This window comes from Opisthocomus hoazin, chromosome 1 (genome assembly GCF_030867145.1).
Source record: "Opisthocomus hoazin isolate bOpiHoa1 chromosome 1, bOpiHoa1.hap1, whole genome shotgun sequence".
Classification (NCBI taxonomy): Eukaryota; Metazoa; Chordata; class Aves; order Opisthocomiformes; family Opisthocomidae; genus Opisthocomus; species Opisthocomus hoazin.
This window is the reverse complement of record NC_134414.1, coordinates 148,477,897-148,498,388: the sequence shown is the minus strand read 5'-3', so window position 1 is coordinate 148,498,388 and position 20,492 is coordinate 148,477,897. Positions and strand designations below refer to the sequence as shown.

The 20,492-nt window shown below is 43.5% G+C and overlaps 1 protein-coding gene across 2 annotated transcripts in view; it reads right to left on the bottom strand.

The window, feature by feature from the left end:
* PRMT8 (protein arginine methyltransferase 8) overlaps nucleotides 1-19,348 on the bottom strand; it is a 69,476-nt gene extending 50,128 nt beyond the window's left edge. The window contains exons 1-2 of one of the 2 annotated variants that reach the window (XM_009943017.2): nucleotides 19,008-19,348; nucleotides 17,976-18,396 (exon numbers count right to left, since the gene is read on the bottom strand). In XM_009943017.2, the coding sequence (XP_009941319.2) occupies nucleotides 17,976-18,050 (75 nt within the window). In that variant the 5' untranslated portion in view covers nucleotides 18,051-18,396; nucleotides 19,008-19,348. Of the gene's footprint in view, nucleotides 1-17,692; nucleotides 17,766-17,975; nucleotides 18,397-19,007 lie in introns of those variants that run through there. The other variant, XM_075440916.1, reaches the window with a different exon arrangement.
* Between the last annotated feature and the right edge of the window lie 1,144 nt (nucleotides 19,349-20,492).

Sequence of the window (20,492 nt, the reverse complement as noted above, 5' to 3'; positions counted from 1 at the left end):
ACAGTTGAGGTTGGAATGGACCTCTGGAGTCATCTGGTCCAACTCCTCCTGTTCAAGCAGGGCCACCTCAGGCCAGTTGCCCAGGGCTACGTACAGATGGCTTCTGAGTATCTCCAATGAGGGAGACTGCACAACCTCCCTGGGTAACCTGTGCCAGTGCTCAGTCACCCTATGACTAAAAAAGTACTTCCTGATGTTCAGATGGAACCTCCTATAGTTCAGTTTGTACCCATTGCCTCTTGTCCTGTCACTGGGCACCACAGAAAAGAGCCTGGCTCTGTCCTCTTTGCAACCTCCCTTTAATGTATATTTATAATACATTAATAAGATCCCCCTGAACTTTCTCTTCTCTAGGATAAACATTCCTAGCTCTCTCAGCCTTTCATCATGTAAGAGATACTCCAGCCTCTTAATCATATTTGTGGCCCTTTGTTGGACTCTCTACAGTATGTCCATGCCTCTCTTGTACTGAGGAGCCCAGAACTGGACACTGAACTCCAGGTGTGGCCTCCTTGTGCTGAATGAAAGGGAGGGATCACTTTCCTGAACCTGCTGTCAATACTCTGTCTAATGCTGCTGAGGATACCATTAGCCTTCTTTGCAGCAAGGCCACATTGCTGGGTCCTCTTCAACCTGGTGTCCACCACGATTCCCAAGTCCTTTTCTGCCAAGCTGCTTTCCAACTGGGTGGCCCCCAGCCTGTACTGGTGCGTGGGGTTGTTCCTCCCCAGGTGCAGGACTTTGCACTTCCCCTTGTTGAACTTCACGAGGTTCCTGTCAGCCTATTTCTCCAGCCTTGATTTGCATATTCAGATTTATTTGGATGTAAAATCAGTGTTTCAGCTATTTTCTGGTTTTATTTTTCATCATGATTTGAGATCACCAAACAAGGAATGGGTAGAAATGGGAATCACAAACTGACTTTCCTCTTTCTAGCAAAAATATTAATTCTCTTTTGTTGTTTCGCTCTTTCTATACACTTATAACTCACAATCCCCTTAGAGGAGCTGTAGTGGATCCTTACAGGAGCCTTCCAATACTCTAAGAGGGCCTACAAGAAAGCTGACCAGGTTGGATGGGGCTTTGAGCAATCCCTCCCTAGTGTGAGGTGTCCCTGCCCATGGCAGGGGGGTTGGAACTAGATGATCATAGAATCATAGAATCATTAAGGTTGGAAAAGACCTCTAAGATCATCAAGTCCAACCGTCAACCCAATACTACCATGCCTGCTAAATGGTGTTCCAAAGTGCCACATCTACACGTTTTTCCACCACCTCCAGGGATGGTGACTCCACCACTTCCCTGAGCAGCCTGTTCCAATGCCTGACCAAAAAAAAATTATCTTTAAGGTTCCTTCCAACCCAAACCATTCTATGATTGTATGATTCTAAGTGGTAGTGGCTTTGAAGAGAAACTTTGACCTGCAATGGCCTCTGTGTTTATAACAGGGGTTAGATTTTCACACCTCTGAAAAGTCTGTAAGTAATGAAAAATGTTAGGTGCAGTCAAGAGGCCCTAAATATAATATATGGCAGAAAATAAAACTGGTTCTTTACAGAATATGATTAATATAGATGTTCATTATCATGACATATCTTATATGAAAATGTGTTGCTTATGAATTAGGAGAAACTAGCTGCTAGAGAACTGTTCTCATTCTTTATACAAAAGGTACTCTGTGCACAAAGTACAATTCAGAATTGCTAAATCCTGTTGAAAATTGTCACCAGAAGTAGACACCTGTAGCATTTATTTCCATCCTTATAAGATTGTACTGGTCATGGATTTATGTGAGGATCTAACTTTGGCTTCCAAGAAAGATAAGTCTTGATCATATGTAATAAAGAGCATAACAGTGACTTCATGATTACTATTACATTGAGAGTCTAAATGGAGCAAAACAGATATCTTATTTTTTAAGACTTTAATGACTTAATACATTATCCATATATGGCACAGTTAATCTACAAGGTACAACTGATTTTTCCATTGATTCTCTTAGTGTATCTACAGTTATCTGTATTATTTCAGCATGGTTTAGAGTCTTAGCCCTTTAACGTAGGGTTGTCATATTTGTCTATCATTGGACAGAAATAATATATGTTTCAGGTTTCAGACCTGCTCACAGACAATTGTGGTTTGTATGTGCTAAATACAGCGCATTTATGAGTCATCAACTTACTGTACAATATGCAGAATAAATCCCAGACTTGGTTTAAATGCACTACAGACTTGGTTTAAATTATACTACAAGGTTAAATTATACTACAAGTCCCAGACTTGGTTTAAATTATACAAATGTGTGTGGTGTGCAGAACAATCATCATTCAAAAATACAGGATTCACTTGGCCATTCCAGTTGTAGTATAATCCCAGCTAAACCTTTCAAAATCCTTAAATTTATCCTATAGAAGATATCTGTGCAGAACTAGAATAAATGTCTACGCATACACTATAGCTAAGGCGAGGGCCAGGATTTCAAAGGTATGTGGAAGGAGAGTGGTGCTCCTTCAAGGGTATCTGGTCAAGGACCTTTTCCAACGCAACAGGGACAGTAAGAACAGCAGGAAGCCACGAGCAAGAACATACGGGGACACAAACCTGACGGACACGACACGGGAGGCAGTGATGAGAACCAAACCTGGTCAGTCACATCAATTGATAAGGGCATGTGAGAGTGCAAGGAAGTTTATTCCAGTGAGATTCTCTGACTGGGGACCTGTCAGTTGGGACAGTCAGGGGAAAAGGGGAATCCAGAAAAAACATACACAGAGACACAGACCTGACAAAGGAGGCAATGGCAAGAAACGAACCTCAGCACTCACACTGACTGATGGGCTATCGAGAAACCACAGGTGCCACTTCCAGGAAGATCAGCCTGGATTTTGCAACTGGCAGTGTTCCACAGCGGGGGACCCCGGACTGCGAGGGGTGCAGGAATGCACAGAGCTGTATAGACCCCTGGGGCGGGGGATGCGAAGGGGAAGCAGGGGGGAACAACAGCGGGTAGACAGAAAGGGGTGTAAGAGGGGCCGGTCGGCTGTGAAACGGGGCTCATCAGCATGCGTGTCTGGCTGAGCACTGTGCCTGATCCCTGCAGCCCGTCCTAGCTTCACTCTCTGTACCCTGCTAATGTCCTGCTGCACGGACTCAGTGCCGGCTACTGGTGAGACCTGTGTGTTATCATAGAGGCCCCAACATAATTGAAAGAGCTAGTGTTCAGTATAAAGGCCTTTGTGTAATTAGAATAATAAGAGCTTGTTGTTTTTACTTAGAAGAAGAGTAAATTTTACCTTTAAATCGAGGAGCTGTCTTTGGAGGAGATAAGCACACCCTGAGAAGACTGCTTGGTAGCGCTTAGCTACTTCTGGCTGGTACTGGCCAAGAAGTAGTGTCCAGAAGTAACCTGCCCTTCACTAGAATACATTATAGTACTTAGAATCACTCCGCCTGGGGGAAAGACCCCCCGACCCTTCCTCACTGAACATGCGCAGTACAAAAATGCTGACCAAGTATTATGCTACTGATGCAACCAATCCGCCGCATGGGACTGTCCCATGGGCTGAAACTTATTGATAAGAAATAGCATATAGATTCATGTCTTTTGTAAATCCGGTATGCTAGTCTTATCTAGCATCTGAACTTGCACAACTTTGTAATAAAATCGGTATCTCGTCTCAGTGTGTGAGACTGGTCATCGCACACCGGGAACGAACTCGCACTTTTGCGACAACATGCACGTGAGGGGAATTTGGTGCCAGCTCCTGGGGTCAGACCGTGGGGTGGGCGCCCATGGCCTGTGGTGCCAGTGACTGGAGCAAGCGGGATCTCCGTATCTGCTACTGGAGCCGGTGGGGGTCTTTGAGCTGAATAAATTCTGCCTACAAGAGATTCTCTGGGCATGGTGAAAGATGCTTGAACAGAGTGACTCAGGCGGAATGATAGTAACAGTGCCCAAATTTCTGAAGATGTTTGAAGAAAAAGTGTTTTTGAGAACAAGGCATGTACATAGAATCATAGAATTGTAGAATGGTTTGGGTTGGAAGGGACCTTAAAGATCATCTGGTTCCAACCCCCCTGCCATGAGCAGGGACACCTTCCACCAGACCAGGTTACTCAGAGCTCCATCCAACCTGGCCTTGAACACTGCCAGGGAGGGGGCAGCCACAGATTTTCTGGGCAACCTGTGCCAGTGCCTCACTACCCTTGTAGTGAAGAATTCCTTCCTAATATCCAATCTAAATCTGCCTTCTTTTAGTGTACAGCCATTCCCCCTTGTCCTATCACTACACACCCTTGTGAAAAGCCCCTCTCCATCCTTCCTGTAGGCCCCTTCAAGTACTGGAAGGCTGCTCTAAGGTCACCCTGGAGCCTTCTCTGCTCCAAGCTGACCAGCCCCAACTCTCTTAGCCTGTCCCCGTAGGAGAGGTACTCCAGCCCTCTGATACATATTTCAATGTATACTTACTGGCAAAAATGTTCAAATCAATGACCTCTGTGAGAGTAACCAAACTGCATTTTACGCATTCTGAGTTGGTCTGACTTGCAAGTGTGCTGTCTTATTCTCTGACCTCTAGATGTGTAGGTGTTACAGAATTTAAGAAAACAAGACTACTTACATTTAATTGCTGAATCAAAGGCGTGAATGCTTGGAAGCGGTCTAAACTGAAACAGACAAATATTTTTAATGCTCCCTTTCTGAATTGGGAGTTTGTATTCCTAACAGCTCACCAAGTTTGTTGAATTTAAACTTACTTTAGGGCTTTGTTAGCACTGTATCTGAAATGTGAGCTTGTTATTTCAACCTGAAATGGAATGCTTTATCTTCCTATAATTCTCCACAATGAAACTGAATTTTGTCACAACACCTTTCCAGAGGAAGACAGTGAACATAAAGGATGTTATTGAATGAAAAGCTAGGACTTCCCTCTGAAACTGCCTTTTTAAACATAGAGTTTCTCTGTTAACAGATAAATGTATATATATATACACACACACATAGACATTTGATGTGGTACAAGAACTTAACCAGGTTTTTATCATCTACAGTCTATGAGCCCACATTGGCACAGTAGTGTCTTCTCTGACATAGTTCTAATAACACTGACAACCTGGGTGCACAAAGAAGTGAAAGTCACAGCATAATATGCAGTTTGAATTTATGGAAATATAAAACATTATGTGTATGTGTATATGTACAAAGACATACAAGTAAGCATATTAATGTGTGTTTAAGGAACTTTTCTGTGTGGCTGAAATGACAAATGATCACAATGTTAAGTCAGTTATTGAATTGTTAAACAGCATAGGCTTCCTCATTCAGAACTAGTGTTATGTACTGCATTTGCATTTTAGTTATAAGATGGGGAGTAGAGTAACTTTCTTGATTTGAAATAGTGTTGGAGTAGAAACTGTTGTGTCAGTATGACTGGATATCTTGTTGACAATTCATTAATTATCAGACTCTGGTAAAGAAAAGCTTCTCATAAGTCTGCTTAATAATGGGCAACGAAATATTGTGCAACTGCGTGTAAAAAGAAATATAGGCAATTGTGTGTACTTCTGAGCTGACTAGTCCTCATTTATAGCAAGGAAGACACGTATGTGCTTAAGGACTCTGTAAATTTAGCCTAATGAAATACACTTGCTCATATTTGGTATTATATGGTTTTGGTTTACCTAGTCTGAGAAATTTCATTGTAAGAGACTGAGAGTAATAACCCACCAACTCCAGATTTGGGTTGCATATTTGTTCTCAAGTGGGCTGCAAATACCACAATTGACTTCAATGTGTGTTCAGCAGTTATTTAAGAAACTTGGATATGTATCTAACATTCAGAACACAGGTAGTCCCTTTAGTTCCAGTGGAATTACTTTTGCCCCATACTATACAAGGTGGGTGAGTAGTGTTTTTAAATATCCTGCCAGTATGGAACTTGATTCTATAATAAAAAAACATGCCGAGTGCTGCTGACACACGTGAACAAACCAGTGTGTTCAGCATTTCTTGCATTATTAATAGAACATTTACTGAAGTGTTCAAAGATCTTCAGCAATTTACGTTAACTCCTACAGGTTCTGAACTACACCTGTTAAAGATATCTACATACTGTATTTCAAACGCAGTTGCTGATAGTCATGTTAATATAAATCAGGCTTGTATAGCTTTGTGTGAGCAAGAGAATAAGCTTTTGCTATTTCAGATTCATCTTTCAAACAGCTAAGAAAGGGATATGAGAAAGTATATTTCTAACATTTTTATACAATTATGAAACAGAATGATGAAAACTCTGTTCTTGAGCAAAACCACTAGTGATTTATCATTTTTAATTTTATATATACAGGTGAGCTGGTTTTAATCTATATAAATCACAAATGATTCTGCTGAAACTGCTGGATTTACATGAGGGTAAACCGGTACTGAGATCAGAATGCCTTTGTTTCTAGCAGTCATGGTTAGAATACTTGGTAGTACCTGGTGGAAATAGATCTTGCAAGCATGCATACTTTCCCTTTACAAAGTGACAAAGACATATTTTATGAGCACTAAAGAGCATTATTGGCTTTCTGTTAAGAAAACAACAGATCTGTCAGATAGAAAGATGGCACAGAGACTTTTTTCTTCAACAAAATAATTGTATTGAGGCTACATGAAAGCATGTCTTCTATTAAAAAAAAATCTTAGAAGAATAGTTCCACATTTTCATGAAAATCTCGCAGTAATAAGTGAAAGCACCTTCTTTGTTTAAAATCCTTATCTATCTTTGTCTCCCATTAAGTTTATCTGCTTAAACAAAAATTCTCTTAGAACAGCAGGGCAGAAATTGAATGTCAAATCCAGAGAAAACAGAAACATAAACTCAATTTTGAATTGGCCTAGTTTTACAAGCTAGAGGCTAACCTTCATTAAAACTGCACACACACTGTCACAGTACTAGTATGATAATTCATTAAAGTATGTTTGAAAAATCTGAGATGGAGTTTGACACTGGAGGCCTGAACTAACCTCTTGGTGTTGGATAAGAAATGATAGGTAGCAGACACGTGCTTCGAATGGCCTTGAAAATGACAATCGGATTTTTGATTTAAAAGACTATAAAGCTTCAGCAGATTAGATATTAATAGAAGGGTAATGTAGTTAAAACAGCAAGCTAGGAAAATGATCTTCTCGGTAATACATCAAGTTCAGCAACGACAATGTGACTGCGATCAAACATGAGGTGAAGTGAGGTGAGAGGCAGTGTGAGTGCCTGAGGTGGAACTGTGCTGAGCTGGAGCTGAGCGGCTGCTCAAGATTCTGACACGGAGACTAGTGGGGAGGGTCGCATTTTATCCTGGCTCTACTTGTTGGAGTGGGTCTCAGAAAACAGTATATGTGTGTGCAAGGGTATGAAAGTGGGTGAAAACCTTTCACTTACAGAGTTTCTCTCTCTCACAGTATGGTAAGTCACATATTTGTGAGATTAACCATTGATTAACCATTTATGAGGCAATGCTGGTAAAAGCAAATGCCAATGGAGAATTTAAAGGAAGCTTTAATACATGCACCTTGACAATTAATTAAAAACAGTCCTGTGTTTTTCTGTGTTATGTCCTTTCCTTCATGGTTTGTGGGGGTGAACCACAGGGCTAGAACTACATACTCTCTTTTCTTATTCCATGACTGACTAATGTAGTCAAAAAACAGTCAACGTTGTTTTTATTCTCTCTTTCTGACAGAAGATTTGAGGTTTGCATTAGACCTTACCAGCTGTTGCAAAACCCCTTGTTATTTCCTTATTTACAAGCTGTAAAAGGGTGAATTGATTCACTCTCCTGATGGCCTCCTGCTACCTCTACCTACAGCTCCTTGATTCCTGACATTTGTTGAATCTGACAATGAGACAATGAAGTGCAACAGGAAAATGTTCTGCAAGTACACAGGCACCACAAGGGAGGCTAGGAAAAATGTGGGCCCATCACTGAATAGGGCAGGGGCCCTGGTGACAAGGCATGTGCAAAAGGACAAGGTACGCACTGTGTTCTTCATCTTGGTCTCTACTGGTAAGACCAGCCTTCAGGGGACACAGTGTGATTCTGTGACTTTTTGACAGTAAATTTAAGTATGTATTTCTACTGTTCCTGCTTTTATGGAAATGAGCAGCTTCTCTGGACGGCGATTGCATTTCCCTGTCCTTCCTTCCTGCCTTCCTCCCTTTCTTCCTTTCCTTCTCACCCTCCCTTCTTCCCTCCCTGTCCACCTGCCCACCCACTTTCCTGTCTGCCTTTCTTCCCTCCTTCCTTTTCTTTTCCACTTTCACAAAATAATTGCATTATGACCTTTGACCTCTAGTAAATTTACAAAGAACATTCTGTTTCATGCCTAAATATAGCATTTTCCACAATAGAGCTTTCACTGGAGGGGAACTTCACATATGCCACTTCTAATCACAGAAACCTAAGAGATCATCAAACCTACAGAGAGCTGAAAAGATTTAGCTGAAATTTTAGCCTGCAATATACTTCCTTGCACAACAAAATACGTTCCCTTTTTCGTCTCCTCTGCTCAATAACTGTTTTTGTACCTCAGTTTTGTTATTTCAATTTCACATCCTTGATCTGCTCCAGGTTTGCAGAGGATCTAGTGGATTATATCAAAGCCAATGGAACTGGAAGGGTAAGGATGGCCCTTACCTTTTTTTAAAGCTCAACAACACAATAGCCAGAGCATCCCTAAAAATTGTTGATCATCCCCTGCTTTCTGTAAATTCAGCTACTCCTAATTAAGTTTAAAACATTCAGCTATGCCTAATTAAGTTTAAAACACCGTGACTCCTAAGGAGGCAACTACACTATGATGTGGCTAACGCTATCTCATTTGATTTCCTTCTGAAATAGCTGTTCCAGCTGTACTGTTACACAAGATGCAAACTGTGGGTAAGAAGTGGTGCTATTTTTCAGATTTGACCTCTCATTCTAGAGGAAATAAAGAAGAAATGACTAACCAAAAATACCAAAGTAAAACATGCCAGATACACAGCTGTGCTCAGTCACAAGGGATTTCTGCAGAATACACTTCAGTGACACTACCTGGCCATGTGCATTTAAACAGTTAGTATTCTGCTAAAAAGTTCTTTCAGTTAAGAAAATATTCTTCCTTTCCTTTCTCATAACATTTCTGCAGAGCTTTTAGTTAAAAGGAGGTAAGCAAGATGCTATATAATACAATGGTCTTGGGCCTGAGAAGGTGACCTGTGAGGAGAGATTACTGTGTGCTGAACTTCTTTGATTCATGGAAAAGGAGGCTAAGGAACAATCTAATAGCAGCCTGCAACTACTTGAAATATAGTTAAAAAGAAAATGGAGGCAAACTCTTCTCGATAACAGATGAGATAACGAGGTGCAAAGGTCACAACTTCTAGTTTTGAGGGTTCATATAGGACAATAAGAAAAAATTCCTCACTGAGAGGTCTGTGCAGCACTGTCAGAGGCTGCCTGAAGAGGTAGTGGAATCTCTGTGCCGGGAGATTTTCAAGACTTGGCTGGAGAAAGCAATGGCCAACATGATGTAATGCTGGTGACTGTTCTATACTGAGTGTGAAGCTGCATGAGATGTTCTATAAAAGTCCTTTCTAGCCAACACGTCTGTATTTCTGCAATGCCACTAAGTGTGATCCCTATCTATAAAGGACTCAGTGGCATTACTCCCGACATATCCCAATGTAACTGAAATCAGAGTAAAAAAAAAAATAGTACATATCCTATACTTCAGACAGGGTAATGTCTAGTATAGGGCACAACCAGGAGGTATATGGTCCTCAGAAAGAAGTAGTTCACAAGGAGTTATGGGAATGGTTAATTACTTTCTTATTTGTGACTAAGGTAAAGAAAATCAGTAGCTGGTTTATATCCCAAGCTGGGATCAAGCATCAGGGCAGGGGGTTGATAAATAGTACAAGCATGCAACTAGCAACTGAAACAGATGGCAGGGTCTCCTCTCCTCCTTTCTAAGTGAAAAATTAAGGTCCACAACAGATAGAAGTTTGGACTGGTGGATTGTTCTTGGAAGGCCCTGGCTTGGTCACAACTTACTCTGGGCTCCAAGGCTGGGTTTGAGCCTTCTGATGCTATTAGAAGCAATGAAACCTAAGTTGCATGGCCAGAAAATGACAATCAGGACAGAACTACTGCTAGGCCACATGAGACCCCAAGTGTGCATTGTGGGCACTGAAAGAACACTTCAACACTAATCCTTAGAGACCACTATATACCACCGCTTCCCGATCAGTATACGTTTACTTTCATTGTACTGTTACAAGAAGAGCACTAGCAACTCAAGTGTATGGTGCAGACCAAACAGTATGCTGAATATGAAGCTTCCCAACTGCACTATGATGAAGAGCTTGCCACTAGGAAAAGCTGAGCAAGACAGTGGTATAAAACAATGTCTTAGAAAATACACATCTCCATGCCTCCTCTTCCAAAGTTTGTTTTTTCCCCATCCTTTTTCAAAAATGCTTAAGGAACTCCTCTTCTGTGAATAATGGCTAGAGAAGGTGGTAGTGCCCCTTTTCAAACAATAATTAACTCTGGGAGGAAAAGACCCAGGTACAATTCAGTCCTCAATACTCGCAAACTTCCAAAAGCATATCTTAACTGCAGAACAGGATATTTTAAGTGAGGGAGAAAAGTATTCTCCTCACCTTCTTTATTGCATCTCTGTCTGAAATTTTAGCTAAACATCTTATTCCCACTATAATTTCCTTACAAGTGTTTTGCTACTGAAAAATTCTTTTCGCAAAGACACTGAGATTTTACTTAAGATCACCTAACATTTCACACTCAAAATGAAAAGCAAAATTATGTTTAATTTCTGCACTTAACAGAGTTTTCAGAAAAGCAAACTTGGCAGTGAGTGCTTCTTCAAGTGAGTCTGCTTTAAATCCAATTCTGATCTCTCAATCTCCAAATTGTTGATGCAATAAAATGAAGATAAACAGATCTTCTATTGCCTGCTGTAGGTGACCCTGCTTCGGCAGGGGGGTTGGACTAGATGACCCACAGAGGTCCCTTCCAACCCGTACTATTCTGTGATTCTGTGATTCTGTGATTCCAGATTTTCAAACTGCGTTTCTACTTTTAGAAATACACAGATTATAGAAAAGACAGAATTTTATACACCTTTTAAAATTTGGGTTTTCTGAGAGACATTTTTCACAACTGGGACCTGAAAAACCTAGCTTATAAGAAATAAAGCCATCATCCTTCATCTTTCTGCACCTCTTAAATCTCAGTTTAAAACTGAAATAGTAAGAGCAAAACAGTGTCCATCCTCTCACAGTCACTGTGAAGTGAAAAAGCTCAGCTCTCAGCTCCCATAAGACAGCTAGAAAGCAACAGCATGCCAAGAGACTCCATGGAGCCGGTCAGTACCTGTTCAAGAACACAGGAAAGAGTCAGGTAGGCTGTGATTAGTGAGCAAGTGCTCCATTCTGGCATGGTGAAGACACCCTTGTGGCCATCAACTCAGCCACTTCATGGGCAATTTCTTTGCTTCTTTGATATGAGTGTTTCTTGTTTCTGTTATTTAGAGGCTATTCCCAAAGAAAAAAGAAAATTACAGAAAGGATAATCCCATTTTATCCTAAACTCTAGATCAAAATAAAGCTGGCATTAATGCTAGTGAGCAGGACAGCAGGCAGCAGGCTTCTCTGTGGAATTAGAGGTCAGAACAACCAGTTTCATCATTCACCCCCTTCAGCTGTTCATAACCTCATCTGTCAATGGACTGAACTTTGTTACAAACTCAGAAAGTCTGAGGCAAAATCTCATGAAAAGCTTAGGCTCAGTGCTTTTTTCCTTTATGTATTTCTCTGCTCTGCATGTACCAGCGAGGGCACAAGCCTTCATCTTTCACAATCAGGCTGAGGTTAAAGGTCTCGAAGGCATGTGAGTCAGTCTTGCTGAGATCACGTTCACCGTGGAGGTAGAACAATTACAAAGGTGCTCATCTACAGAATTTCTTGCACTCTTCTCTGAAGAATTTAGTGCTTTTCACAGACTGAGGTTGGAAAAAGGGTTATTATGGCAGCTTCAGTCCAAAGTGCTCACTAGCACAGAACCTCTCTTCTAGCATTGCCACAATGGCACAATATGATCTGGCCCATGATGTCATCAAGCTGAACCATACCCTTTCTAAAAAATACCAGTGTTCTTGACACTAAAATGCTGTTCACTAGAACAACCCTACGCTGACAGGGTGAGCCATGCTAAGATCTCTTTATCTTGAAACTTTGTTTTGAGTGATTGCTGTTATTATTTATTTAAGCATAAACATTTTTTGATCCTATTTATTATTAAAATGAACGAAAAGCTATTTCTTCAGCCAAAATATTATGCTCAATGTCTTGTATTTCTAGTATTAAATTTGAGAATGGAATGCATTTAACTACACTGAGCTCTTCAGCTGAGCTAAATTAATATTCTGCACAGCTGAAGTTGGTAGAAGATGGTTCATAGCCATATTTCTGCTCCCCCACTCCTGAACTGGCTAGAAACCAAAAAAGCCCCCATGACTGTATTAGAACTGCCTTGTTACTAGCCTAAGTAGCATGGGCTACCTAGTCCTAGTAGGAGCCCTGTACAGGATCAAAATGTGGTGAAGTGGAACACTCCCTGCTTTAACTCAGAGCTGCCTCTACAGCCCGTGGGAATTTGACCACACCCCCAGTGAAAGATTCTTCACTGACATCATGGGTCAGCTTTCCACTGCCTTGTCAGCAGCGCAAAACACCTAGAGCGTGTCCCACGGGTCTGGTCTCTACAGCTCACCTACACCACTTGCACACACCAGCTACAACTTTTCCCATTCAAAGCTATGTGACACAGGCACGCGGCACACCACTCGGTAAGGATGACAGGTATGTCATAAGCTGCTGCTTCAGCTAGCTCTCTGACACCACGCCAGATCTGCCGTTACTTCTGTTAGCCTCAGAATTACACCACATAGCAGTGCTATTTCTCTCTTGGGTAAACATCACCCACTCATTAATGTTCATTCATATACGGTGCTCTAGGCAATTTAAGAACACCAAATGATCATCTTCTACAGCACCTTTCACCAATAAACCACAGAATTTAACAGTACAAATGGAAAAGCTCAGAGGGACTAAATTGTATTTCCAAGATCATCCAGTCTAATAGCTGGGAATAAAACTTAACATTTACCGAATAAATTCAGTCCACTGTTCTCTGTTACGCACACTCTTGCTCTGCTTCTCTTCATTTGTACTTTGATAACTTGTTAAGGAGAAACCACTCTTCCTACTCATGAATCACAAACAGAAGATCATGATTTCAACAGATTTTATAATCTCTTCTCCCCTCAGTAGTGGTATGGTTGGATTTCACACAGACAGGACATTGTAATCTCCCCAGTTCTGATAACAGAGCAGTTACTTTCACAGACCTGGATCTCATCATACTGTGCCAGTCATATTCATCTGCATGGGAAAGCACATCTATTAAGCCTGTTACCCCAAATCTTCAAAAGAATTGTTTTCCTAATGAAAGCCCAAGCTTTGTATAATAGGACATTCAGGGAGGAATCTATTTTCCTACTATTAATAAATTACCTAATGCATCTATTCTTAGCAATGAAACAGGCATCTTTTCTCTTTACGGACACCGTGAAGTCTTCAGCATAAAAACTGCCTTTTATGAAGTTACTGTGCAATTGAATTGTACAAAACTAACCCAGTTACAGGTTCTAGAATCGTTTCAGTCAGTGACTAACCTGTTACCTGTAGATCTGTATGTCTGTTGGATATGCACATAAACCCTGGCGTTTTGTGATTTTGCAGCATTTTTGTGCTTATTGCAGCCTTTCAATACTTAAAGGGGACTTATAAGAAAGACACTGACAAAATTTTAGCAGGGCCTGTTGTGATAGCACAAGGGGTAGTGGTTTTAAACTAAGAGAGGGTAGATTCAGACTAGATATAAAGAAGAAATTTTTTACAATGAGGGTGGTGAGACACTGGCACAGGTTGCCCAGAGGGGTGGTAGATGTCCCATCCGTGTAAACATTCAATGTCAGGTTGGACGGGGCTCTGAGCAACCTTGTCTGGTGGAAGATGTCCCTGCTCACTGCAGGGAGGTTGGGCTAGATGACCTTTAAAGTTCCTTTCCAGCCCAAAGTATTCTACGATTCGATGATTCTATTCCCTTCACATGGCATAGGTTCACAAGCTACATTCAGGCACACTTGTTGTGAAATCTCACTTCTTTCAATTTGTTTCCCATAACTGATATCAGGCCTACTATTAATACGGCTTCCATTTTATACATTTAAAACAAAAAGACCCAGAAACCAAAATCTACAGCAAGTCAGCACCATGATTTTTGCAGAATCTTTGTGCATATGATGTTCTACAAAAAACAACTTTTCTTTCCCTTCATTTTCTGTCTGAGTGCCTTTAATTATTTGCAGAAAACTCAATTCTGGATCTGTGATTTATGCAAACAGTCCTGTTTTACTTAGACAAGCCTTCTTTCATTACTTAAGATACAGAGGTTCGTTTTTATATCTTGAGCAGAGATTCTACAGCTTTTGCTCCAGTGGAACTTCTCTTGAAGTTCATGGGATGGCCAAGGGGAATAAAAATTTTCTGAATCTTTTTTTCCCTGTGCACTCCAAAGAAGGATCTGAAACCATCCTAGCAAGCTTCCTATTAGTGGGACCTCTATGGCCTTTAGTGAGCCTCTAAATAGAAAAGACTTATGATTTTATTTCCCTTGACTTTTATTTTTATACAAAGCACTGTGTACCCTCAGGCTCCTATAAACACATACAAAAAACCACTGGTTCCACTCAGACTCTGGCAGACACACTGGCATCGGGCTGTTATCAGTACAATAAAATTACAAAACTATTCTGAGCCTGATCCAAGATCCAACAGCACCTGTGGCAACACTTCCACTCACTTAACTATGTTTTTTATCAAGATATAAGGCTATGGAGGTACTGGTAATGTAAATGTCTCTACAATCTGGTAGCATGGGAGCACACTTCTGTGAGTTTCTTGGTAACACAAAGTGTCTTCCTTGACTGGAAAGTGATGCTAGTGAGCTATTGCTTTTCTACTCTCTCGTATTCTTGTTTGAGCAAACAGTATCATCTGATTGTAGCTTTAGTTTTCCCATGTCTGTATTTGTTATCATCACCTCTTTAAGCTCTTTAGGCTAATGAACTAGCACTATGGTCATCAGATGGTAGTTAAGGGAATAAAAAGTTTCTCATATAGTGTCCATGTTCTTTGTCTTCATGTATTTTTTTAAACTGCCCTACTACTGAAACAGTATACTTGCCATATTTGACCAAAAGTTTGATTAATTCTTAGTTGTGGCAGACTAAAAAAAAAAAAAAAAAAAAATTAGTATGAAGCTGTAACATAAGTAATTGGCTCAAATCAATCTGCATAAGAACTGGAAGGATTTTGGAATTTTTTGGAAGTAGGGCATTTTGACCATTTGTTAAATGTTTTAACTCTTCATCTCTTGTTATAGCTGACATTTTTTACATCACGCCTATCACCATGGCATCAAAGTACTTCAGAAATTTAGTGAGTACCACATTACTGGTACCCCACTGGGTTTCAAATGAAGCAAATTTATACCAATTCCTAATTTTGTCTGACACTGTGATAAGTCCCAAAGTGAGATGCTTTGTCCTGTATTCCTTCTGCCACAGAACATTTGCTAACTTCAGGAGATAGTTAGAGAAATACAGGTTTGAAGGTTAAACTGGTGTCATATGACTTGGCTAAATATAGATGCTTGACGAGCGAAAGAGCTTCAGAGTTCTTGGCATGTTTTTCTTGGTGCACTTCTTAGTCTGCGTGTATGCAGACTACTTCTCTCAGTACATACTGATCTTAACATCACAAATACGAAAATTACTAAGACAGAAAATATATTGGCAGGTGTTATGAACGTATCCTTTCTGATCTTAAGGTAGAAGAGCAGCAGGATATGCCTAATCTGCAGTATTTTCACTCTCATTTCACAAACCTGTCACTGATGGATAGTCTGAGGAGGGGAAGCACAGTATTTTAATATTCTCCTAACCTGTATGCAGCATTGGAATGAAACTATTGTTGATAAGAAAGTCTTGTCCATAAAATGACATTGCAGTGTGTGCAGCATTGCACAAGCAGAAAGACAAAGGTGGTTAAACAACAAAAAGGTACTGACAGTGAATTGAAATAGAAGAGGTATATTCAAAGAGCTCCTCTCACCTCTTTTCCCTGCCTAAAGACAATTTCCATTGACTAACAGCTTTGAAAAGAACTGGCTGTGCTTGTACATTTCTCCTTGCAATACTGCCCAGGATCCTGGGACCTTTAATGCAATATGTGCTGTCAGTACTACGACAGTTACAGATGTGCAGCCAGACTTCTTGCTATTTATAGATGCCTCTTCTGCAAACAGTACTCTGTGGGGTTGTAATGCAGTAGAAGACGTTTTCTTTTATTTAGTGCTTACATCACATTCGTTTAAGAAAATTCTGCTCTTCACCTGGCATAGCAAAGGAGGCATATTTATGAAGGTCAAGCAGAGGGAGCACCACTAGGAAGAGAAATGTGGAATTCAAGAGGGAGCAGGACACCTACTGGGAGGACTATCTGAAAGGAGGAGGCATAGAAAGAATAAAAGAGGGAATAGTCGTGTGCTCGCTCACACTGAAGTGATGCTTTTGTTCCTTATTACCTCTGCAGGGCAACTGGGGAGGAGGGTCAGTGCCACCCGCGCGTGTAAGGGCAAAGATGCTGAAATCGGTTGGGGTGCAACGTCCTTGGGGGTCTGCACACGGCTGTGCTGCATATCACTCAGCCACGTATTAAGTGTTCAGTCAGAGTGCTAGGCACAGTCTATTAATAGAAATGGGGAGTTTGGCAGACGCTCGCACTTTCGCCTGTCTCCTTCTCACAAGCTCCCAGGGAAGCTGGAACTGCATCCTGCATCCTTCTGCTTTTCCAGACCTGAGACTTCACCCACTGCCGTATCCATTGAGAAGTCTCAGGGAGGTCAGGACAGCCCTGGACACGTAAACAAGGGCTGCTCAACCCCAGTGTTGAGGAAACCGAAGGTAACGGGAGGGGAGGTGAGGGGTGGGGCGGGGGGCAAATTTCTCGCAGAAAACCTTAGAGCTCGCAGGCTACTCTCTCGGCCCGCAGGCAACGCAAAGCTATTCTCGGCACCGCTCGGGCCAGCCGGGCGGGGGGGGATGGGGGGGCGATGCTTCTCCCGCCCTCCGCCCCCGCCTCGGGCAGCTCCAGGATGCTGCAGAGACACAGACGCCCCTGAAGTCCCCCCAGCACCCCTCGCAGAGGCTCCGGGGCGCACCCCCCGGTGCCCCCCAACACCCCCTGCAGAGGCTCCAGGGTTGTTCCCCCCGGTACCCCCCGCAGAGGCCCCGGGGTTCTCCCCCCCCCCCCCCGGCACCCCCCGCAGAGGCCCCGGGGTTCTCCCCCCCCCCCCCCCGCCCCGGCGGCAGGCACCGGGAGCTGTCCGAGGTGCTGCCGCCAGGGCCCCGCGCTGCCCCCTGCCGCCCCGCCGAACCCGCCGCCGGCCGCCCCCCGGTCCTCCCCGCCCCACTCACCCTCCTCTCCTCCCGGTCCCCCCCCCCCCGGCACCCCCGACGGAGCCTCACCTCCTCCCGGCCCACCCAACTTCCCGGAGAACCCGCCGTAAAGAGGCGGCTTCCGGGAAGCATCCCGAGCGACAGGAGGGTTCAGCGGGGTGCAAAGTTCTCTGCCTAGGGGGAAAGATGGGGAGGGGGGGGGGGGGGATGCAGGAGCTCACGGCAGCAGCGGAGGCAGGGGCGAGCCGGAGGAGCCGGGAAAGTTTATCTGCACTTAACTGCTGCTTCTGCGAAGGGCTCTGTGCTCGGGGCGGGGGGAGCGCGGGCGCCAGGCTCTGCCTCGCGTCCTTACCTCGGTGCTGTCGGCAGCGTTCTCCGCCATTTTCCTCCTCAGGAGCAGGCAGCGGGAGGAGTGTTTCATTCCCATAAGAGCTAGCCAAGGGGTTGGGGCTTCGGGGTTGGTGTTTTGGTTTGTGTTTCCAGAGATCTCCAAGCACCGGTGTGCTCCAAAGGATAAGGAGGAGGACAAAAAACAAAAAAAGAATTACGGAGAACAGCGATAAATCAGTCCGCTCTGTCCTTTCTGCGCCGTCCACGGGAATGTTTGCCTCCTCTTAGCATCGGGAGCTCCTCGGGCACTTTCAAGTCCTCCTCTTTCTCCCCTCTCCTCCAGCGAGCTCCTGGGATGGGCAGGGAGAGGCGGCACGCACGCTTCGGGTTAAACTGCAGGGCTGCCGGGCTGGGAGTCCTCCCCTTCAGAGAAAGCGGCCGGGCTAAACGGGAGAGAAGCACCAGCGAAACTGAACTTGGGCGTGCAGTGACCAGCTGGGCATCTTTGTGTCCTGTGGCTGCTCTTCCAGAGGCAGAGGGAGCCAGAGACAAAGCAACAGGACAAGGAAATCATAGCCCTTTATTTTCCTTCTTTGGGCTTCTTGCTTTCTCTCTAGGTCCCAGGGAACTTGCTTTATAGACGGTCACAGATTTTGCCACCCTCTTTCTACGAATGTCTTCTGAAATAGCGATCCCTCCTCTCCTCTCCCCCCCCCCTCCCCTTCTGCTCTTGGGCAGAGCTTGGTGCCCTTCTCTGGGAATTGCATTCACGTGTCTTTCGTAGGAAAAAAAAACACATTAAATCAAGCTCCCCCCACCCGTCGCCTACACCCTCTCACACACAGGCACGCGTTCACACGTACGCACACACACGTTGTCTCTCTCTCCCATGCAGACATGCACAATTCCCCCCCCCCCCCCCCCCCCCCTTCCCCATCCCTCCTCTTCTTTTGAATTAGCAACGCTCTGCTTCGCGAGGACTCTCGGCAAGGCTCTTAGAGAGCAACCGAAGAAGTCTGCTCCGGCTCCTTTTCCTCCGAGCTAAGTAGCAAACCTGCTTTCTTAATATATCTTCTCGCCTGCGTGCTCCCAGCTTCTGTCCTGCTGCAAGTTCTCCAGCAGGATCCTCGCTCGGACAGCCGCAAGCTGTAGGGATACGGTCCCGATCCGGACGCGGCTCCTGCTGGCGAGGGGGAGGGGGGAGGAGGAGGAGGAGGAAGGAGAGGTCTTGCTGGGGAGGGAAGGGGCTAAAGGTGTTTTGAACTTCTTTTTTTAGCCTTTTCCTAATGACATCTTCCTCTGTGGGAGTGCGTTGCCACCTTCCCCGCACGTTAATCTTGCTTTCACTCCTCCGGGCACTTTCTAGTTCTGAGCTGGCAGCTGGGAGGATTGGGTTTGCCCCCCTCGCGTCGCAGTGGGGAAGGGCGGGAGAGGGGGCGTATTGCGTAATTAATCCTTCCAACTTCACCTTCCGCAGCTCCATCTCCAGCCCACTGTTCTCACGTTTCTGTTTTGTTTTTTACACGGAGGAGGTGAGAAAATAATGCTGCTGTGTGGGTGCGTGTTGCTCGAACTGTTTGGAGGACCCGAACAGGATTGCTGCTCTCTGAACAGTTGGAAATAATTTCTTCCAGGGGTACCAATGGAGACTTGAGGAAGAGGTTTGAAAGATTGCTTTCGATGCAGATCTTAAACACGTCGCCAGCTTAGATGCGACATCAGGAACAGATTATGATAGATCTGGGATTTTGAACTTCTGTCCTCTGCAGGCTATTTTAGTGTCTTTTAATTAGAGTTTATCCTCAGCTGACCCCTGGAATACTGAGACACCATGAAGGACTGCCAAAACAACAGGAGGTCCCTGGGTACGCAGGGGGCTGAAATATTCCTGGGGGTGGGGGAATGGAGATGAAGAATGTGAATTAAAGAGCAGAGAGCAAAATCACTCTCCTACCCCACGGGGATGAGGAGGTGGGGCTGAGAGAATTAAATAAGCAAATTTCTCCCTTTTTCTTGCATGACCCTCACAAATTCTTGTGCAGACACAGATCAGTAGTTATGCCATGGATTTCAGGAATTTGTAAGCAACCCAGAGAAGCAGAAGGTGTGTAGTATGCCGAAATGTCAAGCGACTATGAGCATATGCCATGTAGGGCACAATGGTACCATATGAAAATGTTTCAGAATCTAAGAGTATGTTATAGATACACATGCCATACAGCTTGAGACTGGACCTCTCTGAGATACTTTGCAGAGCCATTTGATCATTCAGTTTTTCACAGGCCTCTGATTTCCTACTACTCCTTTCAGCTCACATTTCTTCTAACACCTCAAGTTCTGCCATTAGCTCCACACCACTGCTAATTTTTTCATTTATGATCCACACTTCCTTTGTTTATAAAGTAGAATTCTATTTCACACCTTCTAGGTATGAGGCTCAAATAAGGACAGAAGAGGAAGCAGGCCATTCCCCCTTTTCTCTGGGACATTCTTCAAACTCTTGAAGGTCTTAAAACACTTCAGACATGAAAACCCTTAT